This window comes from Onychomys torridus, chromosome 10 (genome assembly GCF_903995425.1).
Source record: "Onychomys torridus chromosome 10, mOncTor1.1, whole genome shotgun sequence".
NCBI classification, from domain to species: domain Eukaryota; kingdom Metazoa; phylum Chordata; class Mammalia; order Rodentia; family Cricetidae; genus Onychomys; species Onychomys torridus.
Genome location: NC_050452.1, coordinates 88,241,010 through 88,261,854, shown reverse-complemented (window position 1 = coordinate 88,261,854; position 20,845 = coordinate 88,241,010). Strand labels below are relative to the sequence as shown.

At 38.9% G+C, this 20,845-nt stretch overlaps 1 protein-coding gene across 1 annotated transcript in view; it reads left to right on the top strand.

The window, feature by feature from the left end:
• Amtn (amelotin) overlaps positions 1–5,246 on the top strand; it is a 12,162-nt gene extending 6,916 nt beyond the window's left edge. The window contains exons 5-7 of the mRNA XM_036200365.1: positions 1,707–1,742; positions 3,132–3,158; positions 4,899–5,246. Coding sequence (XP_036056258.1) covers positions 1,707–1,742; positions 3,132–3,158; positions 4,899–5,246 — 411 coding nt within the window. The remainder of the gene's footprint in view (positions 1–1,706; positions 1,743–3,131; positions 3,159–4,898) is intronic.
• The last annotated feature ends 15,599 nt before the right edge of the window (positions 5,247–20,845 follow it).

Here is a 20,845-nt window from a genome sequence, read left to right as displayed (position 1 = left end):
CATCCGTATGAAGTATTTTGATCATAACTACTTCACATTACTGTCTATGTCCTTCTCCTCGCCCTCCTCCCACTGACTGGCCTTCCTCCGTCCATCTAGTCTCCTTCTTTCACATTTGTTTGTGTGTGCGTGTGAACCACTGAGCTTAATTAGGTTAGTTAATGTACAGAAGCTTAGGCGAGGTAGCACTTATAGGAACATGGGCGACTTACCCGTGGTTATATGATTGAAGAAGATGTCTGTCTCTCTGCTGCCCGGGCAAAGATCCTCAGAGAGGGGCGGGGCCTCATGGATCCCTCCCCTGTCCATGACAGAATGTTGGCAGGTCCAATCTTACACAGGTACTCACAGCTGCTGAGAGTTCAAGAGCGTGTCAGCCACGTCCTTCCCACAAGACCCTACTGCACAGCGCTCTGCCCCTTCTATCTGCCACACGTCTACGCCTTCCTCTGAGACTTCGAAAAGGTGGTACAGATGTCCCACTCAGGCCTAAGCATTCTGTGGTCTTTTTATTCTCAGCACTTAATCAGTTATGAGTCTCTGCCATAGCTGCTGCCCATCACAAAAAAAAAAAAAAAAAAAAAAAAAAAAAAAAAAGAAGTTTCTCTGGCCAAAGTTGATGACAGAAGTATTAATTAATGGGCATAACCATAAATGTTTGGAAAGCAATATAAAATCAGATCACTTTCTATGATGCAAACCTATGTCTGTAACCTGTTCTACCAAAGGCCAACCTTGGGTGGGGGGGGAGATTACAGAACCACGAACCTAGTCAAATCCCAACTCTCTGTGTACACGGCCTGCATGGTGTGGGCAAGTAATTTTAACCTGGTGGGACTCGCTTTCCTCAAGAGTTAAAACAGGCCTTAAAGTAGAGGCTTCCTCTAGCTATTATAACGGTTATTATAAAGAGTAAGTGTGTAGAACCGTTTGTGCCGCACAGTAAACACACGTGTACTCACAATCATTACTTCAGACAACTTCCAATCAGTAACTAAGACGACATATTTTCTTGACAATCACACTGATGAACAATTAATTAGGCTATGTCTCCTTATCACTTCCGTTGATGTACCCACGCGGTGCCCCTTTTATTGCTTTTGTTCCTTCCACTCCCATTTTCCGTTGAAAAGAGATTTTAATTTGGCTTTCTTCGAAATCCCATCCCTGCATCTCCCACTCCGACAGCTGGTCAGGCCTGTTGTCCATGCTGCTTTACCTGCTGTTATAGCTTGCTGTCAGGAGACAAGAAGCTGACTATTATAGAAAGATGTGTGCTTGTCACTATTGGCGTGGCAGACCCTGCTGTGCCAACTGACCTGGAAATGGTAAGATCGGGGAGTCCGTCACACTCAGAGCTCTCAGGGTGGTACATAACAAGTTAAAAGTCAATTTTGATAATTTTTCCTGACACTATGGATTTTCTATAGAAAAAAAAATTGAAATTTTAAGACTCGAGTTCCTTTTTTATAACTTAGGCTAGTTTTTTTGTTTTGTTTTGTTTTGTTTTTGTTTTTGAAGTAGTAGAGAATACGACAGCATGCCAACTCCTGATCCACTTCAGCCAGCAACTCATAACCCAGTTAGCAGTACTTCTCACGCACCTTAAAGCTCTCGACTGTGGGTGTGGGTTGCTGAGCAAGTATAGCCCATAACCCACCTCCCAGTATTCTACTTTACCAGTGACTTTGTCCCTTCGTTTTCAGATGCTACCCATTATTGTGGCACCACTTGGAGCTCAGGTAAGGTATTGTTAAACAGGCTATGTTTTTTCAACTGCACGTGTGCAGAACACGTCTCTTGTCTCAATTCACTGATCAGGCACCAGGATTCTAACTCACTTTGCACTGTGTTAGCACTGAGAATATCAATTTCTAACACCTACCTAGCCCTGGCTGGCTGGCAGGTGCAGGTCTGAGTTCTTCATGGTACCATTTCAGTTAACAGTGACACAATCTCTTGTAGACATCATCATTACATCCACTCTGAAAATGAGTGAGATACGGTTACTCCTCCAGCTACACCCTCAGCAAATGAAGCAGCCAATTACCTCCTAAACTACACTGCCAAGAAAGAAATAACTTAATGGGATTAATGTGGTGACCATGATGCAGGGAATTTATTTTTTAAACTTAAATCTATTTCAGCCATGTGTGTTTATCCCAAAACCTCAACCCCTTTTTTCTTTCTTCTCTTCCTATTTGTTTTTACAAAAGTTACTCTTGAGCTCACTGATAAAATTACCAAGGACCAAGGTCAGTACCAGCATTAGCATCAGATGGCAGCTCCATTCCTAAAAAATCAGAGGCGAATATTAGTGTGAAATCCCTATCAATCCTTTGTATTTAAACAGGCATCTATATAGCTTATTAGGATGTCCTTGAATTTGCAATCCTCTTGCCTCAACCTCTACAGTACTGGGATCACAGGAGTGTGTCATTCACTACACCCACCCACTCCTACTGTCTTTTTATTCCATATCTTGATACTACATCTCAAGAAAAGAAATTCTGAAGTGCAGCAAAGATTTAGGTACCACATACTCCTTAAGTAATATTTGTAGTGTATAAAAATATAGCTAAACCTTAAATTTAAGACCAAACCAAAAAAGAAAAATTCAATGAACTACAACATAACCATAAATAAATACTACATAGCCATTTAAAATTACATTTATTGAAGTTTGGCAGTAACACAGCTAAGGGGTTGTTATGGAATGCTAAGAGAAAAGGAAAGGTGAAAAACTATATAAATGACAGTTTCCATTACATGAAGAATAAATTTGTAGAAAACACCTGGAAAGACCATTAGATGTAAACCATAAGATTATTTTTTCTGTTGCTTTCTGTATTTTCCAGGCTCTTCTTTCCAATGTATATCTATCACCTAATAATATATATATATATATGTATATGTTTATGTATAGTTTTCAAAGGTAAATCACATTATTCAATAATAAACATGAGCAGTCTCAAATCACCTGCTGACATGACTTTTGTGATGCAGATAACAGACCATTTAATTTCTTTGTAATACTTAAAAGTATTTGAAGTTTTTGAGTTATATTATATACAATGCATTGAATATAATGAAACTTCTCTAATTGCTTCTGTTTGTCATTTTGCTTTTAGGGTACTCTCCTAAGCTCAGAGGAATTGGTAAAAAGAAAATCTTTTAAGTCACTACCACTGTAAATTCTTCTCACTTCTCCCAGTGTCCTCTGCCCTTCCGGTTCTTTTGATCACATTCCCTCCCCTACATCTCCTATAACAAACTGCATTTTTATAGCTCCTTGAATTTGATTATTCTACCTCAGCTAAAGATTTCTGTCATCTTGATCCTACCACTTTCCATTCTTTAACTTTGCATTATCTTTCTATCTATTGCTATCAGACTCAGTAGGAACCCAGAAGGCCATTGAACACTTATAAACTTTATTTTGATTGACTTAAACTTCATATTGAAGATTATACACTAGTCTATAGATGTAGAAGCAGAGCAATATAAATATTGACTCTGCAGGAGGGATTAAATCTGTTGTACTTTCCATTTTATAAGTTTTTTTCTATATTCTGGTAGTAATGAATGAATTCTTTCCTATAAACACAAATAACTGAAGGATAGGAATTAAAATTTTTATTGCCATCACTCATAATTACTATGCACTTATGCACACGTCATGTTTAGCAGCATCTATTTGGACTACTATGGTATCTAAACATGACAACAGAAGTAAGTGATTGAGGTAGTACATAGAACACAGTGTTAAAATGGTTTTTATATCATGAAAAGGGTATGTATTATATTTTCTATACCACCCTAAATAATAATCCAGTCATGGATTGCCCTCTTTTTTGCCAGCACTGACACATGAACATTCACATCTTCCTGCTGTTGGGCACTCTCATCTAACAAGTACCTTAAGTCTCTCGTTTCAGCCCACACTCTACAAAGAATGTACCCATGACAGAATTATGCAGATAAACTGAGGCTCAGCAAGCTTAAGTAAGTTGTCTCAAAGGCAAAAAAAAAAAAAAAAAAAAAAAAAAAAAAAATCTATAGCCACAGCATGTATCCATTTACAATCTTTTCTGTTAATCATAATTTCCATGTTTCAAAACCACATGCCATGATCCTCATGAAATCTTCTATGTTGTAATCTGCCTGTCTCACCTAGCAGGGATCTGGCCCTGCCTTCAGGAACTCTTAAATCTGAGAGAATGTTTCCCTACCTACCTACGGTCCTGCCATTGAGATCACCTCCGGATGACTTTGAGAACTAGCTTAAATTCAAATTACCAGGATCTAACCATGGAAGCCTCTGAAAAAGCAGTGTTCCTTCAGTAATCTCAGAAACTACCCAGGCAGCTCAGTGCCAAGAGAGCTTGGACAGAATACAGCGATGCCCTTGAAAAGTATGATAAAGGAAGTTTAACAGGATTCAAGCTGTCAAGACAATGTCTGGTTAATCAACTTGCATTAATTTTTCCATTAACTTGTAGTCTCAAATTTTTATGGGAAAAAAAAAAAAAGATTGTATTTTAGGTCAAGGACAGATAGCGTTTATCAATGCCTTATAGATTTTCTTCCTGAGCACTGTCTCCAGACATGCTTCACAACTCTGGGCTGTCCTTTTGTTATGGCTGGCTTGCATTTCTAGTCCCTTTTTGAGGAAAAGGAGGCCCAGATAAGAATCCCAGCACTAAAACCTGCAACGGACTTGGCCCTGACAAGGGCCCGTTTCTGATGAATGTCGGGTCTTTGTGATTTTTCTCTGACTTTAGCCTCTCACTTCTGCCTTTCCGATCCCACCCTGCTGTCCTCCGAAGAAAAAAAGATTAACCTTGTTTAAATTAGTTCTTTTTTTTTTTTCTTTTCTGTTTCCTTCCCTATTCTAGCCACTAGCCTCACAAATGTTCACAGGCCTCCTTATCCACCCCTTGTTCCCTGGAGGCATTCTGCCCTCCAGTCAGACAGGGGTTAAACCAGATGTACAAAAGGGAGTTCTTCCTACCAGACAGGCAGGAGCAAGCCCTGCTGTACAGGGAACCACCCAGGGCCAAGTCACAACTCCTGGTGTCACAGATGATGACGACTATGAAACCAGCACCCCTGTAGGCATGAGAAGGGGCACACACACCACGGATGGAACCACTCTAGACCCACCGAACAGTAAGTTGTCCATGCTCATCACCAAGAAGGTCATCTGCAGAGTGGCAGAGAGGAGTTCTTTGCCTTTGCACTGACAAATAACAGATCTCAGTAGAGGCTAGGAGCCTTCTTCACAGCATCGAGACACAGGAAGGAACAGTTTACTAGGCTACCAATGCAATGGTGTCAACCCTAGAAGAAGACAGTCAGTTGCTAACTTCCACAACACACACAATCACACGCACACACGCATGCACGCACGCACATAGGGCCTGTAACCAATTTGGAATGAGTCCTAGAATTTCTAACCATAATATTACAAGAAGCCACTGATAATAGTCTGAAATTAACACAGTGGGTACACACTCATCTGTATTCCCTCCATCGTGTGTAAACACAGTATGCTTTTACCTGCATCTAAAATCACTGTGTTTTTCTCCTAGGAATTCAGTAAGCTGCTTCAGATCTCCTTGGCTAAACCACATCCCATTTGGAGGTTACATGTGAATCATCTTCATTAGTCACATGAAGGAAAAGACTGAGACACAGTGAAAGGTCTCGGGAGGTAGAAATTATTAGTTTATCTGAGACTTTTCTTGAAATTTCAGGAGATATATTGAATGAAGAGAATGCCAAGTTCAAAAAAAATCATTAAATAGATCAATTTGTCTTTGAAATACTTCATGTGCTACTTCAAATCTGAAAGATGTGTATATTAAAATATATTTTGAAAACTGACTTTTTTCTCCTTTGGGGCTGGAAGAAAGTTGGATGCCTTCAGAAACTGCATTACCTCAGCATGTCTTCATGATTTTAAGCCTAGAACTTCCTTTGGAAGTGTGAAGTGTTTCCACCAAGGAAGAAGATAGTCTGTGATGTGGGGATAAACTCTGGCCTATTCAAAACCACCTTACAACATGCTTCCAGAAGAAGGAAATTTAATTTTCAATAAGCAAACTGTTGTGTTATTGCAAACAACAGAAACAAACTGGTGCTGGCACATGAGCAGCTTAGAGTCAAAGCTGTGGGATGGCGGCATTTGGCGTTTAACGCGGAATAGCTGAGAATAGAAAACAACACTGATACAAAAGCAATCACCCAAACAGACCAGTATGAGACTCTTGTCCTAGCCACCTAAAAGACAGAATTTAATCTGGTTAAATGTATAACTCAAACAATTGCATTCACACAGGTTGAAATTAAGCTCTCACCTCCCATGTTGTGGAATATTTTGATCACACTGTGACATTTCCAAGACTGTCAATAAACTTTACTTTGAATCAGAAGGCAAAGCTAGCTACTAGCTGACCAGAATTAGCCACAGGGGTTCTTGAGGACCCAGGACATATGGACTCAGGAAGTAATAGGGAGGGATTTAGAAAGATTTGGGGCTTTTTGGATTGAGGAAGATGAGAAAGAGAGAGAGGAGGTCACTGATTGTTTCGCCAATGCTTCTCTGATCAATCAGGTTTTGACCCTAATACTCCTGAGTTTTACTTAATAATCAAACAATATAAATAACTACTTCACCCCTACCCCCCATGGATAGGCTAATAGCTTTTCTCAGGATGTATATCTGGCCCCATCAATATACAATAGACCTAAATAAACACCATGAGATTTATTCCATCCCAAGTCCTTCAGTGATTAAAGATTTATCATCAGCATGTCATATCTACAGAATCTCAAACATGCATATGAATTGTCATTTTTGGTGGTCCAACTTTCTTAAAAAATCAGCAAGAAGAATGGTTTTAGTCTTGAAATCTCCTCATGTTTGACATATCAAAAGATGTTATGATTCTTTCATCTGCTTCTGCATTGAATGTTGGAAATTTTTCACAGGGTAAGATTCAGACAGGTAGAGTAAAAACGTAAAATAACACTTGAATGCTATTACAAAAATAGATTTACTTTGCCAATACATCCAAAGGATCACAGAGACCTTCCAGTGATCCTCAGATCAAATATGGAGAACAACTTTGAGTAATGTCACATCTGTTTACCTTTATCCTCTTCAGGTTACATATTTTGATCTTCACATACAGAAATTCCTACTGTTTGTTTTACTATCACAAATGTATGACCTGACATAGTAATTCTGATAAAAATCAATTTCATTCAATCCCTACCCCAAAATTAAAAATTGCAATAAACTTAATTGTAAATGCTGCATATCAAATATATTGCTGAGTGGAATGACTTTTCCTGATAAATGAGGCATTCGTGAAAACTGAAACTTGCGTTACTAATTTTACCATCTGAAGTAAAAACTAGTCTCTGGTTTCAAATGTTTAGACATTCATTTCCCTTCTGTTAATGACATAAATGCCTACTTTTGCCAAACACCATCAAACCCAGTCACATAGAGATACCAACTTTGGCCTTTCACTTGGAAGGTCTCAGTACTTGGCGCACAAAAACAGCAAGTAACAACTGAAGCATTCCTAGAAGCCATTTCTGAATGTAACAACCAGAATTAACTATTCGCAAACCACAGAAATATACTCCACTAAGCCTAAACTAAATGTATCCCCAATTAATTTTCCTTAGGCACATCCAAAAAATACCTATGACCACACCAATGCCATCTGAAGCAAGTCATAGTAAGACAAAGATAACTCTAAGTGGACAGAAGCCATAACTATCTGTGGTTAAACCAACTTAACTGTATCCTGGTGGCAGCCTGCAATTCCAGGCAATAAGGAGGCTGAAGCAGGAGGATCACAAGCCCAAGTGCTGCCACAGCTATAGAGAGAGGTCAAGGCCAACCTGGTCAACTTAGTTAAACCTTCTCACAATAGAAATACGAAAAGGACTAGTGGGCTAGGAGCACAGAGGTTAAAGTGCTTGCCATCACATACAGTGCAAGATTTCAGATTCCCAGAGTCCAGTATAAAATGCTGGTGGGCCTGGTGGCCTCCCGTAAGTCCAGCCTCAGAAGATAGAGACAGGGTTCCCTAGAGCAAGATGGATACCAAAACAAGCCCCGTGGGAAAGCTCTGGGTTTAACTGAGAGTCCCTGCCCTATTGGATAAGATGACAAATCAATCAACAATGATTCCCAACAACTTCAGGTTTCTACAATCATATACACACCCACCTACACATGCAAAAAAAAAAAAAAATGCATAAACACACACACAAAAAAAAAAACTGGAAAAGTGGGAAAATGGGCTGGGTATTTAATTCAGTGGTGGAATGTGCTTGCCTAGCACAGGAGAGGTCCAGGTTCAGTCCTCAGTTATGAATAAAACATAGATAAGGTTACTTTCGCAAAAGCTACAGAGACACAAGGGCTTGTGAGACCAGGAGTAGCATCATCTTAAAGCCTTGGAAGGGGTTAAATTAGTGAAGGATTCTAACTGACAAAGTATTAAACAAAGGGAAAGAGCATATGCTGAGGGTGTGAGAAATATAAAGTTTTCTTAGAACATTGAATCCTAATTTACTTCTAATCCTAAAATAACCAACAAAGCGTGAACAAAGTAATAGATACAAAAGTCCAGAGGAGTGTTATTAATAAAATGTAATGCCAGCCTGCTACATAATTTTAAATTTTCTAGTAGCCACATGAAAAAAAAAATAAGTAGATGAAATTCATTTCACTAATAATCTTTTTATTCAAGATAACCAAAATACAATTTGATAAAATTTCAACAAAGTTTTTGATGGCTCATTTACCTCTTTTTTATGCTACTAAATCTTTGAAATCTAATATGTATTTCCACTGAAGCCACATTTCAAGTTTTTAATGCAACATGCAGATAGGCAGTGCTATATTGGAGAGCATAGATCAAAATTTAAGGAAAGAATAATCACAGGTTAAAGTTAAACATCAACACACTCGTGAAAAATCACAAAACTTTAATAGAAGAAATTTTTAAAAATCATAAGTCATGAGATATTTCATGTATGTGGGTAGAACTCACCATGTCAAGATGTCAGTTTTCCCAGTTTGATCTACAGATTCAATACCATCTTATCTAGAAACCCAGTAAAATATTCTTTACATCAGCCTAAAAATCAATATATATAATATATAGCCCAAGGTGTGAACCCTAATATAAAATGTGCAATCCAGCTAATAGTAATGTATCAATACTGAATCATCAATTGCAACAAATGAACCACACTAATACAAGAAGCTGATGATAGAATTAGTAAGAAGAGAAAAAAAGAGGAACTGAAATAAATCTCTATACTTTCTCCTCCATTTTTCTGTAAACTCACAACTGTTGAAAATCTTTTATTTTTTTTTTTAAGTACATCCAAAAAACACCAGTGGTTAGTATTCTAAAATATTTGCCTCACATTTGCAAATTGCTGTGATTTGCTAGTAATCTTCTCCCCCTAGTGGTTCTGAGGAGTAAGACTAAAGGACAGCTAAGAAAAAGTAATTCCAATCCTGAGACCAAGCAAAGCTGGCCACAAATTAAGTCTCAAATCTGACAGTCATCCATAAAACAAGTGGAGACTGAAGTAATCGGGACGGAAGATGATGAAGGGTGACATGTGGGAGAAGTCAGTGCAAAGTAAGAGAGCATCTGATACATGTAAGACAAGAAAAACACTTAGAAAGAAGGAAAACAAATTATGTAACCGGTCCAGCTGAAAATACCACCGTGAGTCTGGAGAACCTCATCAGCCAGGGAAGAGAAGTCCCATCTGAAGATCCATCAAGAGGCAAGTTTTTCTCTCAAGGAAACACTGGCAGATTTGACCAGTAAGGTCAACCTAAGACGCCGGGAGCCACATTCAGAAGACTGTGTTTACCCATTGCTCCTATCTATTTTTTCTCATCATTTTGTTAGCATTTTTGCTTCTAAAATTTTTGTTGCTCCTGTTGCAATGTGCCATGCCAAATGTATAGTTTATAGTTTTCAACCATATTTTCTAAGGTTTGCTTGCAATTCCTTGAACGCAATCCCAGTTATTTAAAGCAAAATTTAAAGTAATTTTACTTATCTCTATTTCATGCAGATTTTTATATGGATCAGTTTTTCTTCTCATTTTTCTTCATAGGATTTTGCTTCCTATTGATAGAGTGGAGATAGGGTGCTCATGGAGATTGCTGGGCCCAATAGCTGATTTTTCTCTGAAACTCAGCCCCTATTGTCCCATATGGGACTTACTTGGTGGCTAATCCGGATCAAGAACCTCCCCACTTGGTGCTTGACCCCACCCTATAACAAATAAGAAGTGACTATTTCATAAAAATAAAGACTAATCATGAATTTAGCGTTAACCGTCCCCTCCTCTCCTAAAGGAAACAAGTAAGAATTGAAGGGGCTGGTGAGAGGGCTCAGCAGGTGGAGGCACCTGCGCCAGTGTGGATGGCATGAGTTCAGTCCCTGGGTCACTCGTGGTGGAAGGAAAAACAGACTCCAGCCAACTGTTCTATGATTTCCACACATGTGCCATAGCATTTCATAGCAGATGTGGGCCCACACATGTATACACACACACACACACACCTAAAAATGTCATAAAAATAATTTCATATGGAAAAACTTCTTAAGTGTAGTGTGCATGTGTGAGCACCCATGTGCATACACACTAGATTCCAAAATGTCCTAGTCATTCTTCCTTCTTTATGTTTACATGTGGACTGTCCCCCCTTACATATATGCTCCCCAGTTAGTGGTGTGTTTTGGGAGGCTTGTGAAACCTTCTAGACATGAGACCTGTAGAGGATGCCGGGCCTGTGGGCTGAGAATTCTGGGACATCTCTGTTGCCAGTCTAATTCTGTGTCCTGAGCCATCCCATTGTGACCAGCTACACGTTCCTACCTCTGCAGCTATGAGAGACTGCATCGCCTTAAACCATGATCAAAATAAACTCAATTGCTTCTGTAGTAATTCTGCTGCGGCAATGAGAAAAGTAACTAATCCAATCTGCAGTTGTGTGAGAGTTTTCATTTGAAAACTAAAATATAGCGTTGCTAAAAAGAACATGCACTATTATCTAAATGTTTAAATCTTTCTTAATTTTTCTTGTGTATATGTATGTGAGGTGTGTGCACATGTATGCACAAGGTAGCCAGAGAACATCATGTGAGGTGCATCAGGTACCACATGTTCCCTGAGATGCGCTTTCCCACTGCACAGGGAGCTGGGCTGCATCTGCCTCCCAAGGGCTTCATTAAAGGCGCGTGCGCGAGTGCGTGCGTGCGTGCGTGCGTGCGTGCGTGCGTGCGTGCGTGCGTGCGTGCGTGCGTGTGTGTGTGTGTGTGTGTGTGTGTGTGTGTGTGTGTGTGCGCATCTGCCCGCGCTTTGTTCGGCTGCAGAAATTTTATCTTTTCACTAACATCTCCACAAGCCGTCCCAGAACCTGCAATACTTTCTAAGCTGCATCAGCATAGCAAATGGTGAATCTTAGGATTACCAATTAATTTTTATGACTGCTTCTTAAAACAGGAGTAAATAAAAATCAGCACTTAAAAGTACAAGAAACAGAATTAGTGACCCAAACCCCATCACCTATATGTTACTACCATGGACTCTCCGATGACTATTTTCTCAAACAACTTTAGTAATTACATTTTAAAATACCTTTAAAACGCTTTATTGATTACCTACACTTACTCACCAATTCCCTGACACAGCTAAAGAAATATGAAATCTTTGCCTGTGTGGACATATTCAAATAAAAAGTAAACTTGGAGTTTCCTGTTACTTCGTTTTGGTTTGGTTTGGTTTTTCTCCTTCTCCCAACCCCCAAACTGGAATTGGTGCAAGGATTTGATTTTTTTTTCCCCAACTCCTCCTCGACTGCTCCAACATAAGTACCAAGGGTGACAGAGGCAGGGTGTTAGATAAGAAAAGGAAGTACTAGTTTTTTAGTACTTGACCAATGTGGAAGATCTGACTGACTTACAAGTTTTTAGTACTTGACCAATGTGGAAGATCTGACTGACTTACAAGTCCCCACCCCCACCCCCAGCCCTCACCCTCACCCCCCAGAATAATTCCGGATCAATCAGCCCTAGCCCATGGGACAGCAGATGGAAGAACAAACCTGATCTGGGCCTCTAAGGTAAAGGAAATTTAGCAAAGATGGAAAAGTTCCAAAGGGAACTTTACTTCCTCCTACCAACATGAAGTAAAACGTATAGACAAAACACTCTTGAGTTGATGAAGGATGGCCCGACGCTTGAAGCCAGTCTGCGAGTGGAACCCAGGAGGCTGAGGGGCTGGGGCCACGCCCACGGGACTCCGGGCAGGAGTCGTGTGTGTTCTGTGAGCTGTGTACGTTTGACCACTGTGTGAGACGGCTTAATAATGCAGTCACTCCTCACCCGCTTCCGCTTGTGCAGCGTCCACCAGGGAAACCCCACATCCTATAATAAGCACCAGCACACTCTTTATCAGTACTCAAATCAGACTCTGTGTCAGCAAGCATCATCTACTTAATTACCAATCATTTTGTCAAGTCCACACCCTGTCTGCCCCACACACTGTAACTGTGCCTCGTTTGCTGTTCAAAGGAATGTCTCACCAGACCATCTGAAACTGGTTATTCAGTCGGGAAAAAAAAAAAAAAATGCTCAAAGAAGCCTCGCTGTACTCAGCATCCAGCCAGTACAGGAGCCTGCGGAGCATTACCAACTTACACTCTCGTATAGATCAAATCTCGGTCTTTAAAACATCATAACATAAGCAACATTCAGTGTCTTTACTTTTCAACAAATTATGTGTTTTAAATAAGCCAAAGAAAACACCACAGTACACACATGACATGTTCAGAAATGTGATAATCTTCCTCATACTCCTTTTTCTGCAATTTCTACTTGTGTTAATTATTCTCCCACAGTTCCTGACCTCTTCGCCTCACCATCACATAGAATCAGGTGTGAACTCTGTGTCTGCTTCAACTCCCAGACAAAACTGTAAAGAACGCTGGCATTAGCTATGTGTAGACTACTTGGCAACCTTTCTAGCACACACTAGCAATGTAATAACCGTGACGATTATAATTCATTGCATCACAGATATACTCTGTTTTCCTGACTATATGAGCAAGAGAACTTGACTTCCTCCCCAGCACCATCTCTTTTTAGATAGAGTTTCATTATGTAGACCCGGCTGGCCTCAAACTTGTGGAAATCCCCCTGCCTCTGCCTTGCCAGTGCAAGGATTATAAGTATGGGCCACCAAGCATAGCTGATTTTCTACTTTGTACTTTCTATAAATATAAAGAAGTTTTTTATGAAGAAAGAATTGCTCCATATCCACTGACAACTTCATATCTTATAGCCTGCATCTAGAAATATGTAAATCACTGATGCCAATAACAATTGTCATGTCTCATAGACAATAAAATGAGATATGAATTTAAAAGACTAGGCAAAGACTAGAGCAATATACTTGCTATCCTCTTCAATAACTACAAAGTGAAAATAGGCATGTTGGCTTACTTAATAGGTCTAAGATGAAACAATTAATTGTAAAGGGAGATTCATCAATGTCCATGTCAAGAGAGAGTCTGCAGAAAATGAAACTTTCATTCTCCAGGAACAATTCTTTGAAGTGACAGTATGGCTGTGCACAACCAAGTCTGCATCAGCTTTCTGTGTTGAAGTGGCCCCTTTACAAAAGAAAATCCCAACTACATTCTAGTATTTATTTTTTCGTGCAGATTCAATTAGAGCTACACCATTATGCTAATAGTTGAATCAAGATAAAGAAGCTTAACTAGACTTTTTATTTCATAGAATGGTTTTATTTGGAAATAATTTTAGGTTTATAGAATCAGGCTAGTGAGATGGCTCAGTGAGCAAGGGTGCCTGGCACCAAGCCTGATGACTTGAGTTCAGTCCTCGAAAGCCACAGGGCAGAAAGTACCAGTTCTCATGGGCTGCTCAGACAGAGGGGGGGATTCAAAATTTTAGGCTTATAGAATCATTGGATTAGGTTGCTACATATTAACCAACCAGTTTCCCACAATATTAGAAACTTAAATAGCCAGAGAACATTAGGGCTGGAGACGTGACTCCCTGGTTAAGAACTCTTCTGCTGTTGTTGCAGAGGACCAGCGTCCAAATCCCAGCACCCACATCAGGTGGCTCACCACTCCCTGTAACTCTAGCTTAGGGGTTCTAGACATCCTCCTTTGACCTTTACAGGCACCTGAAAGCATGTGTGCCTGCATCTATACTACAGATAATAAAATAACAGAATCTTTTAAAAGAAAGAAAGAAACTAATGTTAGTAACACATGATTAGCTAAACTGCAGGTTCTTTTTTCCAACATAATATTTTTATTGATTATTTAGGAATTTCACATCATGCACCCTGATCACACTCACTACTTAGTTCTCCCAGGTCCACCCTCCCCCACTTTAGTGACCTCCCCCCCCCAAAAAAAAAGCAGAAGAAAAAAGTCCAATTAGTGTTGCCCATGTACTCACTGGAGCATGGTCAAACTCCCAGTGGCCAGACCCTTAAAAACAACTGAGTCCTTCTGCACCCCCACTTCCTCCAGAAGCCATCAGCTGTGGAGAGCTACACGTGAGCGGTCTTTATCACAATTTCTAAGAGTTCCCTTCAGTGGCTTCCCATCTAAGCTGTTAGCTTTACCAGTTTTCTACTACGTTCTTATCTTGATTCTGTCTGGATCCCACATTTTATTTTTTTAATCTCCTCTGGTTTGAGAACCTTTTTCTTTTTCTTGTCTGTGTGTGTGCACGTATGTGTGTGTTTAATATGTATGCTAGTGTGTATGTGCTTATATGTAGGCAAAGTGTGTGTGTTTATATGTATATATAGTGTGTGTTTATATGTATATACAGTGTTTGTATGTATATATAGTGTGTGTTTGTATGTATATATAGTGTGTGTTGATATGTATATATAGTGTGTGTTTGTATGTATATATAGTGTGTGTTGATATGTATATACAGTGTGTTTGTATGTATATATAGTGTGCGTTTGTATGTATATATAGTGTGTGTTGATATGTATATATAGTGTGTGTTTGTGTGTATATACAGTGTGTGTTTGTATGTATATAGTGTGTTTATATGTATATATAGTGTGTGTTTGTATGTATATACAGTGTGTGTTTGTATGTATATATAGTGTGTGTTGATATGTATATATAGTGTGTGTTGATATGTATGCTAATGTGTTTGGACAAAAGATCAATGTTGTGAATCATCTTCAACCATTTTCTACCTTATCTTTTTCTACTAATTAAATTTTTGCTTTGAGGACCTTCTGAAGAGGACTACATTTGCCCAGTAATTAAGTCTAACAATTGACAAATTGGGCCTCATAAAACTTAAAAGCTTTGGTCCAGTTAAGGAAATAATCACTTGAGTGAAGAGGTAATCCACAGAGTGGGGAAGAGCCTCTGCCAGTTACACATCTGACAGAGTATTAATATCCAGACTATTTAAAACATCAAAAAAAAAAAAAAAAACTCTAAAGAAAACAAAAGAAGGGCTAGAGAGATGGCTCCATAGTTAAGAACACTTGCTCTTCCACAGTCCCTAGATCCAATTCTCGGGACCCATATGGTAGTTCACAACCACACAACAGGAGGGAACTCTTGTCTGGTATTGCAAACCTAGCCAACTACCCATGGCTAGAAAGGCCATGGATCTTAGAGGAGAGCCTACTGCTGACACTCTCCTAAACCAGTATAATCTCTAACTTCATTCTAAATATTTACCCTTATAACCACAGGTAAGTGTAGCCCTCCTACCTCATCAAAGATGTTACTTTATGTAGCAGATGGAAACCATTACAGAAAGCCACAACTGGTCAAAATGCAGAGAACTGACCACGGACGCCCAGCCCCAGTTGATACATCTGTAATACAACCCCAACACCTAAAGCTCAGGGGATGTCAGTGAAGGGGTGTGGGGGAGGCTGTTAGAGTCAGAGGACCAGGAAGTCTGCTTTGACATTGTGTCTTCTAGATATGACAAGGAAGCTATGCCCATAAATCTCAACAATATAGCTGCCTAAACCAAACTCAAACACACCCAACAACAGCAACAGCTGACATACCAACGGGCATGGATAAAATATCATGGGGCCCCACACCTAGATGAAGAGCTACAGGGTATTCACAACAGCTGAGAGAAGAAAACTAGTCTTCCCCAAGAGATGAGCCCTCTAACTTGTTATCCAATAACATGTGGTCATCCCTAAAAGCATATATACACAAGCAACACTAAATTGACTCAGCAAGTTACATTTATATATTTATTCATTCATGGGTATGTATAATTATATATGTATAGGTATCTATTTTAATATTAGATAGATGATGATAGATACATACATACATAGATACATAGACACATAGATACATTGATACATAGATGACAGATAGATCTGTGTGCATCCACCTCCCACTTCGTGGTTAGAGATGCATACAAGCATACCTGCTGTTTTTATTGTAGTTTTGTTTTTTTCTTTATGTAGGTACTGGGGATCCAAAGTCAGGTTCTCACTCTCACATGGGAGGCACCTGACTGACTGAGCCATCTTCTCAGAACCATTTTTAATGACCTTTATAATTTGGAAGAGTATAGCCCAGGCATTTTAAAAGCTACTCCTCGATTTATGTTTTTCTGATAATTTCACATGACTATACTATGGCTAAAGATTTTGAGAAAGATAAACAGCAGTAATAAGTCTTGGAGTTCATTCAGGAGTAAATAGTGTCATATGTGTCTTACTGCTGATGATACTGAAATGGTGTCTTCTGGGTTTCTCTTTCATACATTTGCTATTTTTTCTTTGGAATAAATATTTAATATTAAGCTATTCAAATATCCTAAGTGTATCCATTAAATTTTGACAACTAGTTTTGGCATTCAGCCTGGATCTTGAAAGTTTTAATATTCTAGTAATGAGTTCCTATTTTTCCATCCAATCAACATTTATTGACTGAAGTTCTTCTATTAGAAAAAAGCTGTCCCTTTTACCACAAAAAAAGAACCCTTGAATTGTCACCAATAGCAATCATTATTAATTCTTCTTATGGTCTATGACCCAAATATCCTAACTACCATACAAGAGATAAAAACATATCAACAGATACGGGTACTATTTCTTCTACTGTGCATTGTCTAATACTGAAATGGCCTTGTCTGAGTTGCCAGTTAGAAGTTGATCAACTACAATCAATAAAACTTACATATAAATTGCGATCTTCCAAGATAAACAGAAATTTTTCATAGCATTAGTGCAGAATGAAAAATAGGAAATGCACCACATGAAAGGACACCTGCAAGTTAAGTATGACTATGAGAATAGACTAGATGTCCATCACTCTAAACAATGATCAGCCTAAATGTTCTCTCTTCATTTTGGATAGCTCTTCTCTCCAGTTTTTGGTATCATTTCTATAAATCTTTAAATTTCCATGTGAATGCATCTCCATAGCATAGCTCATTCATGTCCCATTTTAGGCCCCTCCTCTCACATCCTTCAACATCTAAAATACTGCCTTGACCTTTAAATGAGCAAAGGATAACAATGGACATTTTCAAAGAACTAGAAATGAACAACAGAGGTGAGCGAGGAGTGAAGTGAAAATAAAGATAAGTTATGTAAGTGTGTCTCTTCTCTGCCTTTAATGTGTACTCACTTTGCCAGAAGACCTTGTTAAAAGCTAGATCCTAGTTGAGAGAGAAAGAGCTTCTGAATTTTTCACACTCCCTGCTGATGACAGTGCTGCTGAACCTGGATACTGAGCCTGTATTCTGAACACTCAGACCAATTATAACCACAGTGATAAATGTTGGTGAGAACAGCTGTATTGTGTGTAATGAGTTCTGTTCTGAGTCAGTACGACCTTCTTGGGAGATAGTTTGGCTGTCCAACTCAGAGCAGTGCTTCTGATTCCTAGACGCCTATGAAAAGATCCTAACAAACTTTGCAAACTATTGGTGTTCCGTGGTGCCAAACTACATTCTAAACATCTATGTTTAACATAGACAAATGTTTGGGGATATTTGTACATTGTGTGAAGATGTGTTGCTGTGATTGGTATAATAAAAAGATGAATGGTCAATAGCTAGGCAGGAGAGTATAGGTGGGACTTCCAGGCAGAGAGAGAACTCTGGGAAGAAGAAAAGCAGAGTCACCAGCCAAACAGGAGGAAGCAGGATGGGCAGTACAGATGTGAGGTAACACCATGTGGCAGAACATATTGTTTTCTGAACTCATTAATATAAATGAGTTAATTTAAGTTATAAGAGTTAGTTGAAAACAAGCTTAAGCTAAGGCCAAGCTTTCATAATTAATAATAAGTTAAGTCTCCATGACATTATTTGTGGGTTGTCAGTCTAAGAAATTCCAATGACACAGTACTACTATAGATGAATAATACCTGCAACCTTAAACAGAGGAGCTTCTTCTTACAAAGAACAGTCATGAATGCAAAGATTCTTGTCTGCTCATGGTACTGAAAGGGAGATGGCTGAGTGACCAGCCCTAAACAACAGGACATATACCACCTCCTCTGTGGCTCAGGAAATATTACAGAAAGGATTAAAAAACTCAAAGGCTGAAAGGTAGCAAGAAGAGCAGCACAATGCACTGGGCCTGCCTGTCAACAGTCAGAAATGAATGGGGGGGGGGGGCTTGGAAACCATCCCCCTCCCTGTTGAAGGGCTGACTACTGGTGCAGTCTGGGGTAGGGGAAGTCAGGATCTTCGAATGTCTACCCACTGGTGAGCTCGCTAGTCTTCACTGGATAGTTGCGTACCCATGGTCACCCAGATGGTTAAGCTGTTAAACTCAGCGGGTCACAAACAGGACAGAATGGCCTTAATGTGGGAAAATGACTTGTGGAAAGAGGGGAAGCTGACAGGAGTGGGGGATAGAAGAAGTGGTGGCAGAAGAGTAATGAGAATGGGTTACACACCTGCAGGAAACTGTCAAAGAACAAATTTGATTAGTAAAAAAAGTCTATGTCTAAATACCATTCCAGAGCAATTACATCAGAATCTTTAAGGGTGGAGTCCACTAGTAACTATTTGGGACCAAAATATACAATGAATATTTTGTTGAATAAAGCTGACTGTATAACTAATGAACATGAAGATATTAAAAATATTACAAGAAAATATAATATAATGCAAATCTTAAGTAATCATAAAGCTATTGTATTTAGTATCATTTTAATTATTGCATCATTGGTTCAACAATTTAATTATTTATTGCAGTATGTACTGGGTACTAGTCTAATAGATTCATGATAAAATTCAGTAAATAATTTTTAATTACATTCTCTGAGAATCTGACATTACATATATTATGTATCTAAAAGTAAAATTAGATATATCCAAATTTGAGTCTAAGTTGGTTCTGGGTAATCTTTTCTTTTCTCCTTTAAATGTTTCTGGGGTTCTTTACTTCAACAACAAATAAAAATATGTATTTCCTCTAATATATTACATGGTATAAAATTAGCGCTATAAAAATCAATTTTTTAAAAATCATAAAGCAAGCCCTCTTGCCAAGTTCAAATTTGTTTCCTTTCTGACAGTTTGGATTTCTCTACCAATTGCTTTGTTCCAAAGGTGGACCTTGGACTCCCCCTGCTGTCCAGAAATATCTGCAACCAAAACCTGAACAGTGAGAAGCCAGGAAAAAAATCAAGTATAGCAGCCACTTCATCTACACATTAATCTGTCCCTCAATCAATCAAAAGACAATTACTATATGCATGGCATATGACAGAAAATAGGTGAATATTGTGTAAAAGAAAAAATGCAGTCCTTGAGATACCCTACAGTTTTCTACATGAAAAATAAATTTATTGGCACTATACATCAAGTAAAAGGGATAATTCTCTACCAAGAAAGGGCACATGGTATGTATTCATACTGGATGATAAAAACAAAATATGTCTCCATGCACAACGAGGAACACTTTTCCACAACTCTCTCTGGGAAGTACTGCAATAGTTGAACTTCAAGTTTCCATAAACTACTATAATCTGTATACAGTAAAAGACCTCGCACTAAAACAGAAGCCTCATCTAAGACTTGAGAAGTCACAGATGAAATGTGATCAACTGTCCCAAAAAAATCAGGTAGATTCATATTTTTATCTTAGACATGGCTACAAGGTGTCCCTAGACAGAAATCCTAGCAGAGTCTTTAGTCTTAGCTTGCTTGTTCCGTTACCTGAACAGCAGTGACCTATTTGATTCAAACAACAAGCTTGTGTTTCGGGAATGGCAACCCTAAACAGAACACTCACTGCAATGATGCTATGACTACAATCCATGGAGACAGCTGGGCACGAACGACACCCATTGGAAGACTGCAGTGGTTTTCCATTCAGACTCTCCCGGGAGCTGCTCTCTGTTGTGAAAACAATAACGGGAAAGCATCGCCAGGGCACCTGGGCAACAGTATACACTCCCGTCACCACATTTGTACTCAGGGGACGTATATTTTAGCAAAAATTAGAGACACTGTTAATGTTCTTTGGTATCCATAGAAATGCAGTATTTTTATTTTATTAATAATTCTATGGCTTAAATTTGTGCTATAAGAATTTAGCTGTCAAAATTAAATTCTGAAGTTATTTTTAATTACTTACTGTTTTTCAGTCTCATGTTTTCTATGTTTTTTTATTCTATAATTCCTACATCTAACATGAAATTTCTCTTTACTGCTCTTTCTTTTACCCACAGCTCTCCAACTTCCTGCTGACT